The sequence below is a fragment of the Tubulanus polymorphus genome, chromosome 9 (assembly GCF_964204645.1).
Source record: "Tubulanus polymorphus chromosome 9, tnTubPoly1.2, whole genome shotgun sequence".
NCBI lineage: Eukaryota > Metazoa > Nemertea > Palaeonemertea > Tubulaniformes > Tubulanidae > Tubulanus > Tubulanus polymorphus.
The window spans coordinates 15,048,717-15,061,344 of NC_134033.1; the positions used below are offsets into that span (position 1 = coordinate 15,048,717).

Below are 12,628 nucleotides of genomic sequence, written 5' to 3' on the forward strand. Positions count from 1 at the left end.
TGACATCCTCGACACGTGACCGGCGAAGGAGAGCTGACGCTTTCGGACATTAGTTTTGTTCCAGCAAACGTTGAAATTCGACAGAGAAATCGGCCCTGAAAAACATAACGGGTTAGAAGCTGAAAAATAGAACCGATTAACGAACACGGAACAGTACAGGACAGCACAGAGACGAACAGTAACACATAAAACATAAAGACGTCGTTCCTCAGGAAGCAGGAACAGGAGCGCAGCGAAGATCGCCAGGATCATGATCGCCAGGAGAATCCACGGAAGCATGTCTGCACAGTGTGAGAGAGCGGAAGTGAATGATTTTCTATATATGCTTACACACTGTGGTAAGCCGGTGACGTATTCCAATTGTGATCAATAGCGCGTGTTAATGATATCAACAAACTCTGAAAAACCGCAATTGTGTCTCTTTATTGTTGAATGGAGTTATCGAAGGTTCAACTGCCGTGTTGAATACGCGCCAGTTGCCAGCTGAACAATCGAATCGTGGAACTTTAATAAGGCCATAAAAATAAATTACTCGATTCCCAACAGCTCCTCCTCCTAATTTAGCCGCCGCCGGTTTTTTTTCTTAAATTTTAGAATAATTTATTGAAATCGAAGAATAAAAACATTAACATTTATTGATGGAAACCTCTAGCTTTATTTCTCATAAATGCATAGATACCCCAAAGTGGTGACATAAATAATTCCAACTTCAAGGCTAAACAAAAAGGATACTTTGTTTCTTCGCAGCGGCCGGGTCATTTTTGTTAGATATAATAAAATTTGTAATCAGTTCCTGCCGGGTCTTTTCAGATATTTCAGGTTCTTTGCTAAAGTTTGAATGCGTTTTTTTTTCGGAGAAATTGAATTTTTTTGTTTCTCGCGGGGTCAAGGACGACCGGAAGCCCGCTGATTTTTGAAGTATCTCAACTCAAAATCCCACCTCAAATTTCAGGTTTTTGCTACTTTTTAACGGTGATAATCGACGATTCGAGCGATAACTAGAATATTCAGAATGTCTGTCAGTGAATGTTGTTGAAACTGTTCTTATGCGGTGAGGATTTAATGTGAAAAACGACATCAGATTTCGCCAAAATTAGCAATAAACTGAATTGAATTTGTTGATATGTCAACTCCACGCACGATGATGTTAGAAACTGTAGAGGGTGAGTGCTTCATTTATTTATCTAATATGTTTTTAATTTCTTAAAGATAAGTTCCCATTAGATCATGTTTTGGAAGATCAGTTTAAGTTGTTGGCCTTTTTTCTTCACTCCTCAGAGGAGTCAGGCTCCGTTCCTTCGAATCGACTGACTGATGATGCGGCGATCAATAGCGACCTCAATTTTTCTTTTGTTTCCGTCTCTTCTTAAATCCAGATCAATCTCATTCGGTAAAAGTGCAGATCCGCACCTCTCCGCGTAAACGGTTCATTCAATTACATTAGATATCAATGTTTCAGATTCAAAATTCAGCAATTCAGTACATTGCCATTGGTTAATTTTAAGATATCTTCACTGGAAAGAGTAGATAGATTTTAGCCTGGATTCTGTCATTCAGCAGATCGCGTCAATCGCGAGAGGTGCGGATCTGCACTTTTACCTCTCATTCCAATCTCATCGTATTTTTGTGTTGTTTGTTTTACAGAAAATGAATGCGATGAAGACGAAAGTCCGGATATAAAACTAGTGATCGTAGGAACACGGTGTCCGGCAATGAGAAACCTGAAGGACGCTTTACAGGTGTGTAGTATCAGGAGATTATAATTCCTGCATTTGAATACTGAAGATTTTAACCTCGAGTAATTGAATGTATGAATTAAATCTATAGGTCCATAGTTTTCGATTTCAAGCCTGAACGTGGACAATCAAAAATTGAATGAATTTTGATAAGTGTGGGATGGCCCCTGACGTAAGGGATATAGGCTGCAGATTGACAGCTGTCCAGTCAGTTGAATCAATGATATCCGCCTTGAGTTGGGGTAGCATGAAAAGGGTTAATAAGAAAACTACTCTATTTTAATGAATTGAACCGGGCTTTGAGGGATGCAGATTGATAGCTGTACATTATCCTGATATCTCAGTGAATCACTGATATTTTTATCATATATTTTTACATAATTTTGAGAGCATCCTTATTTGAAAATCCCTAGTTGCTGATAATTGCAAAATGAGCCAGTTACCTCCCTTTCATCCGTGATGATGATGATATCAAAAATACTCTGATGTCCGCTTGGAGTTGGAAATAGCATGAAAATGATCAGCAATTACAATTACCTGATTTTATGTATTTTCAGCAATTACAATTACCGACGGTATTTTCTCCGACCGGAGTTGAACACATTTCCGCCGCTGCTTCCTCCGCCTCGAACGATGACGAATCGTTTTTGTTTTTCGTCTACGATCGTTTCGACGACGAGATCTTCGCGAAGTTACACAAATCCGATTGTCGTATCGTCGGTCCGCCCGTCGTTATTAAATGTGCTATTGAAAAACTCGTAAGTATTGAGCAAAAAACGCTGTGAATGAACTTTTTATCGGCAAGGATCAAAATAAAATTGATTTTTATGCGTTTTTTGCTGCCAGATTGAATTTCTATTCTGGGTAATTTGAAATTTTTTTTTTCGCAGCCATTTCCGTTCAGTCCACGGCCGCTGTATTGTATTTTGATGCAGCACGTCGTCGTTTGTTTTACCGGGTATAAAGTGAAAGAGGAACTGCGCCACCTGGTGGATTTGGTACATCACATGGGCGGTACGATACGCCGAGAGATGAGCGCGCGTGTCACTCATCTCGTCGCTAACCACGCCGGCGGTGAGAGTTACCGGGTGAGTCATTCATTTCGCTTCCGACAAATTATATGTGAATTAAAAAAAACTTCTTACCTAAATCCACTGTTCACTAGCCACTCAGGGCATTCATTATTGGCAGATTCATGGTTTCTTTTCGTAAATTATGCTTATCCGATTTGGTTTATATGCAGGCCGCAGTTGGATTGGGAACAAAAATAATGACCGATAATTGGATCAAGCGTTCGTGGTCTCAAAGAGATGATATCACGATTACAGCTCAGGATAAACAATTTGTAAGTAAACCCCAGCTCTTTCTCTACCCTCCCTCCCAAATAGTTCCTGACTATCCCATACTCTTCCCCCTCCCTCAACTGAGGTGTTGACTAACACACCAGCAGTTAATAATTGGGCCATCCATCAAACTTTAGCTATTTTCAAAGATTGCAAAATCTGTTGATAGAAAATTGATTTTTGTTTGTTGTTTATTTAAGGATCAGTTTCACATGAGTCCATTCTTCAATTGTACGTTGAGTTTTCTGGGATTCGCTCAAGATGAACAGCGACACATGGAGGATTTAACCATCGAAAACGGTAAGAATTGAGCAGGATGATGATTGAAACACCTGTTGTTTTTCTGATTCCAGTCCCTGATTGAAATACCTATGGTTCTTCTAAACCCAGTCCCTGATTGAAATACCTGTGGTTCTTCTAAACCCAGTCCCTGATTGAAATACCTGTGGTTCTTTTGAATCCAGTCCCTGATTGAAATACCTGTGGTACTTTTGAACCCAGTCCCTGATTGAAATACATGTGGTTCTTTTGAACTCAGTACTTGATTGAAATACCTCTGGTTCTTCTGAACCCAGTCCCCGATTGAAATACCTCTGTGCAACTGTGATTGTCAAGCCAGTCCCTTTGGGGAAATGTGGTTCTTCTGAACCAAACCCTTTGTGGAACTGTGGTTCTTTTGAACATTGATTGATGGTGATTATTTGTGTATTTTCTAGGAGGTTCGTTTGTGCCGTTAGGGAACCCGGCAGCTACACACATTATAGTCGACGAAACTAACGTCAATCAACTTCCAGATGATTTAGAAACGAATGAGAAAGTTTGGATCATTAAAGGAGAGGTAAACAATTTATCCTCCGCGGTCTATTCATATTCATTTGTCTAATGCCGTAAAAATTAAAATTCTACTAAGTAATAGTCGTATCGTAAGTAGTGTTTGCGGATTCATATCAGCCGCAATGAAACCTCGAATTCTTAATTCTTTATTCTTAATCCAATGTCATATGTTTGTTGTACTTGTAAATGTCAATGTGTCTTGTAAGCCTTATTATAGGCTGGCTTGTTTATTGAGATGACACGTTAATAAAGATATATATTTATAAGTGATCAAGAAATGTTGAAATTTAGATAATTATTTGGTTGTGTTTGATATTATTTTTTCAGTGGTTTTGGGGAAGCATTCAAATGAACGCGTGCGCCAGGGAACCGATGTATCGGTTTATTTCCGTAAGTCAAATCCAATCGAAGTTCGTCTATTTTCAATTCATGTATTTCAATGATTTTGAAATGTATATCTTAAATAGATTTTCTTGTGAACACGGTACCTACAGTACCTGGAAATCAGTCAAAACTTGGGAATATTTGGGAAACTGGGATGTCAATCACTTGCCTAAGAGCATCTCTTCCCTCGGCAATTTCAATTACCGTCAGCATGAAGACGTGCTGAAAGGGTTAAAGTTCAATTTGATTTCAATGCGTCTGCTCTTGTGGTATTACAGCAGAGTCATCAGGAATTAACCCCCAGTAGACTGCGACAGTTAGATCGCTGCACGAGTGGATCGAAAATGAAAAAACGCAAACGTCTGCAGCAGAATTTAGCGGTTCTAGCTCTCGAAGGCGAAGTCGATTCACCGTACAGTAATAAACGACAATCTACGGAATTATCGCAACTTTCACTCAGCGCTTCGTTACTCGATGAATCTGAGGATTTAGGTATGTTTTTCAATAGAGACTTCTACAAACTCAGGATCCGGATGTGAATTAAGATTTGACTCAAAGTTAACTCATTGAAAACGAACTAATCTTACCGTAACTCGAAGAGTTAAATCTAACTCACAACTGTGTAACTGGATCCTGAGTTCAGAGTTAACTCGAACTCGCACTAATGTGGAGCTGGATCCTGAGTTCAGAGTTAACCCTAACTCACACGACTGTGTAACTGGATCCTGAGTTCAGAGTTGAATCAAACTCACACAACTGTGTAACTCGATCCTAAGTTCAGAATTAACTCAAACTCATAACTGTAGAACTGGATTCTGAGTTTCCTGTCGAACTGGATTTTGGTTGCAGTTTGCTGTAATTTGAATTTGTTTGTCTTTTAGATAAAGATGATAAATCATCAGACGTGTGTAAAACCGATCAGCAGCAGCAGCAGACGGCTGTTTTAACGTCTGCTCGTTTACAGGTCGTACGTGAATTATTACAAACCGAACGAAACTACGTCGCAATTCTACAAACTATTCTAGAGGTTCGTGTTTCTCCCTCCCCCTCCCTCTCTCCCCCTCCCTCTCTCCCCCTCCCTCTCTCCCCTCCCTCTCTCCCCTCCCCCTCTCCCCTCCCCCTCTCTTCCTCTCTCTCTTTCTCCCTTTCTCCCTTTCTCCCTTTCTCCTCGGTCTGTGATTAAACCCAATCATTAGTTTGACATAAAAATTTAAACCAAATTTTTTTGTGTAATTGCTATTGGTTACTTAATGTTTTCGATGAGGACAACAATTCAAACTTAACCATTTCAAGCTTAAACTTGTTTGTGAAACTGGACCCTCGACTTCCACGAGATTCAGAATATCCTTCACTCATCTGCAGCATATTCACTCTCAGAATTTCTAAATTTGGCTCGGGAGTGGCGACCCTATCTTCTTCACAACCCTCCATTCGCATGCAGCAGATTCAGGGAATTTTGCCATTCACCTGCTGCAGATTCAGGGAATTTTGCCATTCACCTGCAGCAGATTCAGGGAATTTTGCCATTCACCTGCAGCAGATTCAGGGAATTTTGCCATTCACCTGCAGCAGATTCATAGGGAATGTAGAATTACTATATTTGGGTCGGGAGTAGTCACCCTATCTTCTTCAATACTCTGTTAGAATTCACAATATCTGATCATTTATAGGAATAATCAGTGAATGGATATTATTTTCGATGTTGTAGTTATTCCGAGACGGTATAACCGACCCGACGCAGCCGTTAGGTCCCGTTTTACCGATGAAAGATGTCGAGCTGATTTTCGGAGATTTGCCGTCGATTATGAAACTGCACGTCGAATTGAGGGATGAACTTTCCGAACTGATCAATAACTGGTCCGAAGAATACAGCATCGGGAAACTATTCCTTAAACATGTAAGAAGAAAAAATCTTTATCACCAAAATCTTCATCTCTCGGCAGGGATTTGAACCTGATGACATAATGTAAGAAATCCTGTCTGATTAGCCTGAGAGTTTAGGTATGCGTGCACTCTGGCTAAACAGACAGGGGTTTGTACTGTGATAGTCTCATGATGTCCAGATTTGAACCCTGCTGAGGGGGGTGTGTCTACTAGGACAGGGATTTGTACTGTGGCAGAGTCTCATGATGTCATCAGGTTTGAATCCCTGCTGAGGGAGGATGTGTCTACCAGGGCAGGGGTTTGTACTTTGATGGAGTCTCATGATGTCATCAGGTTTGAATCCCTGTTGAGGGAGGGTGTGTCTACTAGGACAGGGGTTTGTACTGTGGCAGAGTCTCATGATGTCATCAGGTTTGAATACCTGCTGAGGGAGGATGTGCCTACTATGACAGGGTTTGTACTGTGACAGAGTCTCATGATGTCAACAGGTTCAAATCCCTGCTGAGGGAGGATGTGTCTACCTGGGCAGGGGTTTGTACTGTGACAGAGTCTCATGATGTCATCAGTTTTGAATCTCTGTTGAGGGAGGATGTTATTTTAAGTATCGTTGTATGTTGTTTTTTAGGCTCCTGCGATGACTGTCGCGTATCCTCCGTTCGTTAACTTTTTCTCGCAAACGAAAGAAACGATTGCGAAATGTGATAAATCGAATCCAAGGTTTCATGCATTTTTAAAGGTAGGTTAAAACTATTTCTTTTAACGCTCAAACTCTGTGTCTAATATTTCACGCGTATTCGTAACGATGTAATGATTTGTTGCTATAGCGATGTCAAACCCGTCCGGAATGCGGCCGTCAGACGTTGCCTGAATTATTGATTCGTCCCGTGCAACGTTTACCGAGCGTCATGCTACTCCTTAACGGTACGTAGCCTGATTGATTTGAGGGTTGGTGTTTCTCGGCATTAACAAGGGGCAACTTTCTTCGGAATAGAGGAATTATTGAATTCGTATAATTATGAGAATCATGAATACAGTAATTAACCCTTTCAGTGCGTCTACACCGCAGTGCAGTGTATGAATCGGTGCTGAATTTTGCTAGTACACCGCATTGCAGTGTATTGGTCTAATTAGTAATTAGTTTTTATCTCTATTGAAAGATAGCAGCACCTGTCAAACATAGTGAAATACTAGTAACTAACGATACACCGCGCCGCGGTGTAGACGCACTATAGCGGTATTCCCGTTATTCAACACACTAGGGTGGAATTTTTCAAATTATCTCCAGCACTATAGGGTATTGATTAGTCAGCATTGAAAGGGTTAAGTGTTGTATTTCTGATTATTTGTAGATATAAAGAAACACACCGCGAGTTCAAACGACGACTACACGCAGTTAGAGAAAGCGGTCGCAGCTTTGAAAGAAGTGATGACGTACGTTAAACCTACTATTAATCGAAATTTCCTACGTGACAGTTATAACTATATCATTGATATCTCCTGTATACACTCCTCTACACTAGATTTGGTATCTCAATAATGTTTTTTTTTTTCAGGCATATAAATGAAGATAAGCGTAAAACAGAACGACAAGTGGCGATGTTTGATGTGATGAATGACGTGGAGAATTGTCCAGTAAATATAACTATTATTTCTCTCTCGATCTCCTCCTCTTTCCCGTCCCCTCCCTCTCCTTCCTTCTCCTTCCCTCTCTTGATCTCCCTCTCCTTCCCTCTCACAATCTGCCTCCCTCTCCCACTCTCTCCCCCTCTCCTTCCTCTCCCTCTCCTTCCTTCTCCTTCCCTCTTTTGATCTCCGTCTCCTTCCCTCTCAGGCTCTCCCTCTCTCCATCTCTCCTTCCCTCTCACAATCTGCCTCCCTCTCCCACTCTCTCCCCCTCTCCTTCCTCTCCTTCTCCTTCCCTCAATCTCCCTCTCCTTCCATCTCACGCTCTCCCTCTCTCCATCTCCCTCTCCTTCCCTCTCACAATCTCCCTCCCTCTCCCACTCTCCCTCCCTCCCCTTCCCTCTCCTTCCCTCTCTCCATCTCCCACCCTCTCCACTTTCCATCAGCCTCCCTTTCTTTTCTCCCTCCCTCTCCTTCCCTCTTTTCAAATCTTCCATCACATTTCAAATAAATGAATCATGGTTTGGTTTTGTTTTTTAGCCGCACCTCTTATCGGCTCATCGTCGATTAATAACCAAAGTCAACGTAATCGAATTATCCGAAGAACTATCGGGTAAAGGCAGCCATCTTACGTTATTTCTGTTTAACGACTATCTCGAGGTATGTATCGATCTGGCGATTATAACGTTGAAAGTTGTCTCTAAGACTCGCGTCTAGTTTCGCGAAATTATTTCCGCAGATTTGTAAACGAAAACTGAAAGCGTCGACGACGTATAAAAGTCCCGGAGTGATTAAACCGTACCGCCACCTGGAGTTGGTTTCGTTACCGATGATTAAACGAGTCGTTGACATTCAGGACTCCGATTCAGACGGAACCCGTGAGTTGAGCCGAGATGATCGCACATTTTAATCTATTCTAATCTATTTTCTCTAGTCTTACGTAAAGTGCAGAGATTTCTGTGTAGATATTGCGCTATGTCAAAAAAAAGAAAATATTGTTATTGTTATTATCATAATTACAGGATGGTTACTTAATCAGTACTGGTAATCAGGGAAGTCTTGGAATTTCCCTTTCTTTAAAAAGAGTCAGGGAATTGTCGGGGAATTTTGTTAAAAAGCTAAAAATCAGGGAAATTTGTTTAGATTGTTAGATTGCTATATCATGCGTATCATCAAACAGTTTCCATCTATGTTTTACGTATTTGACTGTGTTAATTGATTGGATTGTTAGCAGATCTAGTCAGGGAAAACATCGTACATTTCAGGGAATAGTTAGGGGGGAAGCAAATCAAATTAAAGTGGCCACCCTGTACTAGAAACTATTCGTCTGTCAGTTATCCACTGGATAACTTTATGATTTTTTTCACCGTCTTCAAATCTAAATTATCCGTCGCAATTGTTGTTGTAGTTGTGAAAACGATATTCGGAATTATTTGTCGCAACACGATCGACCAAAAAGAGCATCTCTATAGTTACATAGTAACAGACGATACGGATAAATCATCGTTTTTATTGGCGCTGTGCCAACAGATCGCCAACTCCACCTGCAGAACTGATCACGTAAGCGTTCAACTGACACATCTTTGCTAGTTACATTGGATCGAATGAAATCAAAGGGCCAGTTTTATAGACTGGTATTACCTTTAGCCCGGGGCTTACTCAATTGAAAATGAATTAAGTCATCTCCGGGTTAAAGGTAAAACCAGTCTATAAAACTGGCCCAAAGAGTTTTGCATCTTGTCTTGTATCTTCAGCGTAGATTTTCTATGTGACCAAAATGCACGGATTTTGTGTAAAATGTATGAAAATTTTTTCGTTCGTTGTCGTTTTCAGGAGAATTTGTTGATAAGCGCTGAGAAAGCAGCGTTCAATATCGATACTAGCGACATCAACTTATCAAGTTTCTCAAATAAAATGCAACGGTAAGTAATCAGAATAGCCACATTCTTATGAATTCCTCTTTCAGATGCAGCCACATTCCTACGAATTCCCCTTTCAGATGTAGCCACATTCCTATGAATTCCACTTTCAGGTGAAGCCACATTCTTATGAATTCCCCATTCAGGTGAAGCCACATTCCTATGAATTCCACTTTCAGATGCAGCCACGTTCCTGTGAATTCCACTTTCTGGTGTAGCCACATTCCTGTGAATTCCTCTTTCAGATGAAGCCACATCCTTATAAATTCCCCTTTCAGATTTTCCGAGCGTAAGACGTAGCCACCGTTTCTTTCAATCCTATGAATTTCTCTTTTCTTCAGATTCGCGTCTAAAACTCGTAAGCGCGTCAGTCGAGCGTTCTCGTTCACTCAAACTCCGCGTAAACTGAAACGAGCGACGTCGAACCTGACGGAAAATTCGTCGTCGTCGAGTCCGACTACGTCGTATAGTGAGAACTATACGAGAACGCCGACGAGCTCGACGTTACACGTGGCAGGAGGTCGACTAGCAGCCAGTACTCTTAGTTTAGAAGTGAGTATTGATATGTTAATCATGAAGGGGGGGGGTTTATAATGAACCAGTTCATTCCTCAATGGGGTAACGGCACTCACCAGATGGCGTTATATTACGCTCAATTATACGTACTGAAAATGAGTTCATTTTCAATGAACTTTGAACCGGAGTTTAAGGCTCCAAAATGGAAATGTTGTCGAAAAAGTCATCGCAGATATGAGATTGACGTTCCCAATGAGTGTACCGTATAATTTCACTAGAAATTGATTTACTTATGAGAAAAGTTAATCGAAATGCAGAAGAAATTGAAGCGCGGAACCAGAAAATCTGTTCGTTATAACCGATAGTTTGTTATATCCAGTATGAAATTGTCTTACTTGGGATGAAATTCTATATTTGTTATATATGATGAATCGTTGTATGGGTTGACTTGTTTATTTGAAGTAAAGATCTCTACTCGTTCACCCGATGAAGCTATCCGATCGATCGTCGTATCCGAGCTCGTTATAACAAAGTTGTGCTGTACTATTTGTATTTGTAATGATCTCAGGTAATGGATACGAATCAATCGAGTCCTGTCTTCCCATCTCCGATGCCTCCTGTCTCTACGTTCAATACACCTATATCGGTAAGTTACCTCGAACAGAACCTTCTCTTACTACTAACGACTTGCTTCCCCGTCTAAAATATCTGGTTTGTTCGCCCGTATTAGGATGGTAATGTTATGCGTAGAAGTCGATCGACGTCGATGATTGGTTCGGTTAGGAATCAATCGGCCACTTCACGCTGGCTGCAGAAGGTAGAGACGGCATGCATCATATATAAGCATGTTTGCATCTAAGACCTACATAATCGGAACTGTTTCCGTTTTAGAGGAAAATTGTCCTTTTTCTGAGAAATCGTAGCTTATCACTTATGTTGCAGATGAATGTTCCTAGTTATTTCAAAGAAATGGTTCTTAATGCGTTCGGCGGAAATGTCCTTTATCGGGAGTTAAATACTCCAATTCATAGAAATTGCTAGGATTTCAGATGAAACTACACTAAAACTGTACTTGGACTTTGATCAGAATATTGCGATCAGAGTTTATTCATTTCTGCATGACTCTCCGTAATGTTTGCCGATTTGCATGGAAAACCAGATGTTTTTAACTATTTACTAATCATATCTCGTATTCTTTCAAATTCCCTATTTTAACAATTGACTACATCCAAATTTTTTTTAATGTTTCTCATGATTTATTGTTTTGTTTATCTGTTTTATTAAAACACGGATCCAGTTGCACAGTTTTCAGTTAATCTCTGACTTTCATGAACTTGAAAATGAACTATTTGAACTCAGAGTTAAATCTTCAGTGGAACTGGGTCTAACTTCCTCAAATGTTCGGCTAACGTTGACTAATACATTCTTTGTTTCGCTTTTGCGTTTTTCGATTGTGTTTTAGATTCGAAAGCGCTCGATAAATCGGAAGAAGAGTATAACCGGGTCGGATATAATGGGACTATTCGGCACACTACGACATCGCAGGTCGACGATCATCAATAAACATAGCCCTAATATCAAACCTGATAGCCCTATTCCTGAAGTCAATAGCGTAAGTTGTAACATAACTAAACCTGTACTCTGAAAACAGGCTTTGTTGGTACCAGGATGGTTTTGTTATTGCCTGCAACCTGAACCCTGTACCCCTTTGGCAAAATTTTATATTTTGTCAGCGCAGTAGACTCAGATAACCTTGACACCAGATTATTGTAAATCTTCTTACTCAAAATCATCGTATTTATGTTCAATTCTTGCTCTCATCTTATTAACGTTGAATTCTTGCTCCGACTGCCTTAGAATTCCCCCTAATTCGAAGGTTTATTAGTTGTGTGAGATCAAGGCAAGCGTGCAGACATGAAGTTCTTCATCCTGTAGGATGCCGTCCTTCATCTTTAGTTCTTCATCCTGTAGGATGCGGTCCTTCATCCTAAGTTCTTCATCCTGTAGGATGCCGTCCTTCATCCTTAGTTCTTCATCCTGTAGGATGCAGTTCTTCATCCTTAGTTCTTCATCCTTAGTTCTTCATCCTGTGGGATGCAGTTCTTCATCCTGTAGGATGCGGTCTTTCATCCTTAGTTCTTCATCCTGTAGGATGCAGTTCTTCATCCTTAGTTCTTCATCCTGTAGGATGCGGTCCTTCATCCTTAGTTCTTCATCCTGTAGGATGCGGTCCTTCATCCTTAGTTCTTCATCCTGTAGGATGCAGTTCTTCATCCTGTAGGATGCGGTCTTTCATCCTTAGTTCTTCATCCTGTAGGATGCAGTTCTTCATCCTTAGTTCTTCATCCTGTAGGATGCCGTCCTTCATCTTTAGTTCTTCATCCTGTAG

At 40.7% G+C, this 12,628-nt stretch overlaps 1 protein-coding gene across 1 annotated transcript; it reads left to right on the plus strand.

The window, feature by feature from the left end:
* The first annotated feature begins 1,123 nt into the window (after positions 1-1,123).
* Positions 1,124-11,884, plus strand: LOC141910603 (protein ECT2-like). Its single transcript, XM_074801294.1, has 22 exons — positions 1,124-1,163; positions 1,645-1,739; positions 2,294-2,494; positions 2,627-2,824; positions 2,980-3,081; positions 3,280-3,379; positions 3,796-3,917; positions 4,241-4,303; positions 4,588-4,789; positions 5,200-5,324; positions 6,006-6,194; positions 6,807-6,917; positions 7,006-7,102; positions 7,531-7,612; positions 7,735-7,813; positions 8,345-8,464; positions 8,544-8,682; positions 9,213-9,364; positions 9,638-9,726; positions 10,065-10,275; positions 10,808-10,885; positions 11,702-11,884. Exons 1-22 carry the CDS (start codon positions 1,124-1,126, stop codon positions 11,882-11,884), a joined length of 2,778 nt encoding a protein of 925 aa, XP_074657395.1.
* The last annotated feature ends 744 nt before the right edge of the window (positions 11,885-12,628 follow it).

Excerpts from the sequence above, each read along its gene's own strand:
- LOC141910603 (XM_074801294.1), top strand. The coding sequence starts at position 1,124 with ATGTCAACTCCACGCACGATGATGTTAGAAACTGTAGAGG. Across the intron at positions 6,195-6,806 it reads GGAAACTATTCCTTAAACAT|GCTCCTGCGATGACTGTCGC; the intron begins GTAAGAAGAAAA and ends GTTGTTTTTTAG. Across the intron at positions 7,103-7,530 it reads CGTCATGCTACTCCTTAACG|ATATAAAGAAACACACCGCG; the intron begins GTACGTAGCCTG and ends GATTATTTGTAG.